The following is a 4960-nucleotide window of genomic DNA, read 5'->3' as shown; positions in this document are numbered from 1 at the left end:
GTGTCATGCCCTTGGATTCCCGAGTGGTAAGCGCATCGCTTGTTTCCATCAAAATTGTAAGGGATTAGGTCGGGGAGTTTTCCCTCCACTGGCTGTAGCACTTCTGCTATCCTCAACCTTTCAAACAATTGAGCATAAGGTTCGGCAATGGGTGTGTAGGTGCGAGTATTTCTGGATTCGAGATTTAGGTGTGGTCTTAGCACATATGCTGGTCTATTTTGGTGGGTTGGTGCTTGGAGTGGGACATGTGGTCTTGTTGGACTTTGGTATGTTGGTGCTCGGGGTGGATTATAGTGTGGTCGGGTATTATATACCGGGTACGAGGTGTATGGAGTATGGCAACAATTTAGGGATTGTTGGGGTATTGGTGGGATTGTCCTCCATGTTGGTAATTGATGACTGAAACATCCTCTTTTTTCTTCTTGATGCCACCAATGGAGCCTGATTGTATGTCCTTACTTGCAGCTTGCAATGCGGCCATGGACTGAATTTTACCCGATTTGATGCCTTCTTCTATAAAATCCCCCATCTTGACCAATTCTGCAAACTTTTGGCCCATCATTAACATCATCTTGTCAAAGTAGATACCTTCTTGGGCTCGAATAAAGTATTTTGAGAGCTCACTCTCATCGAGCGGTGGTTGAACCCTTGCAGCCTCGGTTCTCCAACATCGTGCATACTCCTGGAAGTCCTCCAATGGTTTCTTTTGTATGTTGGCTAATGAGAACCTGTCTGCAGTGATTTCAGTATTAAATCTGAAGCAATTCATGAAATCCTCAGCCATTTCCTGCCAGTTATACCATTTGCGAGGATCCTGGCATGTATACCAAGTCAACGCTTCTCCAGATAGACTTCGAATGAACAACTTCATTCTTAGTTTCTCATTTCTCCATACACCGACTAACTTGTCATAGTATGCCCTCGAATGTGCGTGAGGATCGCTCTTTCCATCAAATACGTCAAACTTTGGGGGCTTGTATCCTACCGGCATGTCAATATCTGGGTGAATGCATAAGTCATCATAATCTAAGCTCTCTGTTCCCCTAGTGACTTATAGGTTTTTCAATGCCTTTCTTAGACCTCGAATTTGAGCATCTATTGACTTATCTTCTATCAATCGAGCATCCTTCTCCATTTCTGTATATTGGTCAACCTCATACGGGACTTTGACCCTAGCCGGTGTCGTGAAAGTAGGGGCCTCAGCAGCATATACAGGCGGGATCTGTGAATCATAAGGAGCGACGGTGTGTGCTCCAAATATCTAGTTTGTCACTGGGTAGGTAGGTGTGATGGGGTCTTGAGTGGGAAGGTCAGGAGCAGTCCTAATTGTAGACGAATGAGCTAATGGCGCTTAACCATGAACAGGAACACGTTTAGGCATGTTTGGAGAATCTGCAGGAGGTAGGTCAGCTCTAGGGAAGTGGCTGGGCATCTTGAAAGTTGGGAAGGTAGTAGCCGAAAGCTTGGCCAAGTCTCGCACTTGACGTAGTTCCTCTCTCAAAATCTCAAGCTCTTGTGCCATGTGAGCCATCTTCTCATCATTTTGGATGTTGGCCATATTTTGAGAACTCTCAGGATTTTCTACTGGTATCATTATATTTGCAGCAATGTTAAATTCTTCTTCACCTGTCATCTTTCCCCTTGATCGAAGGTTGTATCGTGAGTCAGCCAGTTCGTAAGTCGACACAAATCAACGTTCTTTTAGGGATTAACAAAACAAAATAAAAAGAAAGAAAAAGGAAAGTATGTTAGTTTGGGAAAGATTTAAAAGTATAACAAGTATATAATACGCATACACGCCAAGTTAACGACATTCAAATATGTCCTATACGGAGCCTCTTTTTGCTAGAGGACGACCTATGTTGCAATCAATTTGATGATAAATGATCCATTAAACACATTTCGGATTTGGAACAACATAATTTTATTAATCAAAGATGCCTTTGCAATGAAGTACACGGGCGGAAACCTAAAAATGAAAGTACATGGAGGCCATACGGCGAACAAAAGGATGACAATGCACAGATAAGAATGAAAATCTAAGGCCATGTTGGAGCGTCGTCATCATCATCATAATCATAATAGGGCCTGGATAGTACTCTGAGAATTCATCAATCTGGTTCGATCCTACCTCTTCGTCGAACCCCATCGAACCATACTCAGAGTGAGCTTTTTCCTTTGGATCCTCTTCCGGATCTTCCTCTTCCGGCTCCTCAGGATCTTCACTTGGATCCTCTTCAGGGTCTTCCTCTGGATCTTCTTCGATCATTGGAATTAAATGATTTACTGATCTTGGAATTATTTGATTGTACATTGGTGTTGTGAATTCAATGTGAGGGAGTACTCCCTGCTTAACCCAATTAATCCATTGGTTGTCCGCAACACCCACAATCCCCTTCGTACTTGGCCGAGCCAAATGTCTCACAGTGGTATGCCACACATAATATTCTGGCATGCACCATTTTTCATTTCCTGCCTCTATCGTAATTATGTGATCCCGTTCTAATTGCAAATTCCTTATACGCCCTGTTGGGACTGAAGTGAGATCATCCTCGTGTAGTGCCATATTTGCCCATAATGGTATGTCTTGGACAACTCTGAATTGTCGTAACACTCGGAAAGGAGCATATGGCTGAATACCTCCTAGCTCGACCGGATTAATGAAATAGAGGTGTTGCGTCCTGACAAAAACCAATCCTCCCATCCAAAAATACTTCCAGTGGATGGAATCTCCTGTGAGGTTGGTCAAAAACGGACGCCACTCTTCCTCTCCCATAAGTGCGTCCCAATACCTAAGACGATCATTGTGGCTTTGGATCAAATTGCGGGCGTCTATTGTGTAGTCCCTTTGTGGTTCTCGGCGATAGAAGTGCTCTATTGCCCAGATCTGTAATAATAAATTACAGCCCCCAAAGAAGTTATGCCCCCTTGTGCATGCTGACAATGATCGAAATACTTCAGCGAGAATCATATGCACCAAGGAATAGTTATGCGGTACCGCAAAAAGTTCCATTATAATTGGCAGAATGTTGATATTTATCGAATGAAACCTCATTGGGAAGACCATAGCCCCCAAAAAGGCCATCACAAATACCCTTGGTCTCATATGCATCCATTGTCTACGAGTGCATGCAAATTCATCTCGGTGCTTATCGAAGCTCTCGAGACGACCAAATCTTTGGAAAAGATAGTCCAACTTTACCTTCCCATTTTCTGCACGCCTTAGTGATGGCAATATACGTAGCCCTAACAACCCAAGGAAACCTTCTGTACTTATGGTTGATGGACATATCGGTGTTCTTCCTCTTATTGGTAATTCAAGAAAAATACTAAATTCCTCTAGTGTTGGAGTGATTTCAAAATCCAAGAACTTAAAGGTCACACTGCTTGGGTCCCAAAACTCCATCAGCAATATAATGAAGATCTTGTTGGCTCGAATTCCCATGAGCGACAACAAAGCACCTAAATGCCTTATGATCTCAACACCATGCGCCCTACGAATGTTTTGCCACCAATTTTGTATCGTATGGGGGGCCGAAACAACCATCTGAATGTTTGGGAGGTTTTGGTTGATATTCATCTGAAAGAAAGGTAAGGGTATGATAAGTATGTTTATTCCAAATCCGTCATGTGTTTTTGTTTGGATCATTCATAACAACTTTCACATAAAATATGTCGTTAGGTGTATAACCTTTGACAAAGGGTGGATTTCCTAATTGCGAAGACGGTGTCTTGGATCGCCTCGCCTAAGGTGTATGCATCATGACCTATTTTCTAGAGTAAGATTTTTTCCTAGATATTCAAGAGTGGACTGAATGTTTGCGAGAAGGCACACTGATCTTATTGTGCAAACTCTGAAACTAAAGAATCCAAAAGAAGGTTTGGGGGAGTGTGAGACACTCCCCGCGTGAACCAGTGTGTGTTTTGTGTACGGCCAAAGACTCCATAGAAAATGCAAGTGACAGTGTAAGAATAGCAATAACATGTAGTGTTTTTCAAGCAAATAAGGAGCGCAAGTTTGGATTTAGCTTGCGTCCTTTCAAATAACAAGTAATATAACAAATCACAATAAATAATTAAAACAAATAAAAGTCAAGTCATAAACAAATATCCCATAATTCTAAAACTAAATTTTACTAAGGTTAAAACCTAAAATGCTAAGTACATGGGGTTTCCCCAGCAGAGTCGCCAAGCTGTCGCACCCTATTTTCGAGTGGGATAGAAATAGTTCACAACATAAAAAATGGCTATGCCTCTGATTTTGCAATTGTTTGTTTAGAGTCGCCACCTAATTTTAAGGAAAATATTAGGAAAACCATTGTAAATGTAAACTCTGTTTTGATTTGCGAAACCTGTGAGATTCGAAGTAAGGGTTTTAGTTACTCGAGGGGAAGGTATTAGGCATCCCTCAGAGCCTATCCAAAGATAGTCCTTAAATTTAGTTTTAGAAAAAATAATTAGGGATATTTATTCATTTTGTTTGTTTTAGAAATATTAAGAAGAAGGGTTTTTATTAAATTTGAGAAAATGGTGAAAATATAAGGTATGTCATATATATACGTCTTATATATGAATGAACCAAATTTAATAATAATATATTTATTGTATAGTAAAAATAAATAATAAATAATATACTTAAAATATATAAAAATACAAATGTATATTTTAAAATCATTTGAATAAATAACTTACTTAATTTATGGTAAAATAAATGTCTAGTATTAGCAATGATTACTTTATTTGTAGCCACAATAAAAAGAAAATGAATAAGATAATAGGCAAGTGTAGATATATGAATACGTAATATGTTGTAAATCTAATTTGGGTGAAATCTCTAATAAGATTAAGGATGCCAAAAAATCATTGAGTTTTAAAATATTAAACTACCCCAAATATATATACAAACAAAAATATTTAAAAGTCGACAGGAAATAAAATTATCTACGTTCTTATTTTCTTC

General features: G+C 39.6%; 1 protein-coding gene across 1 annotated transcript; it reads right to left on the bottom strand.

Moving 5' to 3' along the window:
* Positions 1–346: 346 nt before the first annotated feature.
* LOC129870276 (uncharacterized) lies at positions 347–1633 on the bottom strand. Its single transcript, XM_055945002.1, has 3 exons — positions 1364–1633; positions 1081–1222; positions 347–999 (listed from the first exon to the last, which is right to left on the bottom strand). The coding sequence occupies exons 1-3, from the start codon at positions 1631–1633 to the stop codon at positions 347–349; spliced, it is 1065 nt and encodes a 354-aa protein (XP_055800977.1).
* Positions 1634–4960: the final 3327 nt, after the last annotated feature.

The sequence above is a fragment of the Solanum dulcamara genome, chromosome 2, assembly GCF_947179165.1.
Source record: "Solanum dulcamara chromosome 2, daSolDulc1.2, whole genome shotgun sequence".
In the NCBI taxonomy this organism is placed as follows: domain Eukaryota; kingdom Viridiplantae; phylum Streptophyta; class Magnoliopsida; order Solanales; family Solanaceae; genus Solanum; species Solanum dulcamara.
Note: the sequence above shows the minus strand (reverse complement) of the source record. Positions and strands in the feature narration are given on the sequence as shown.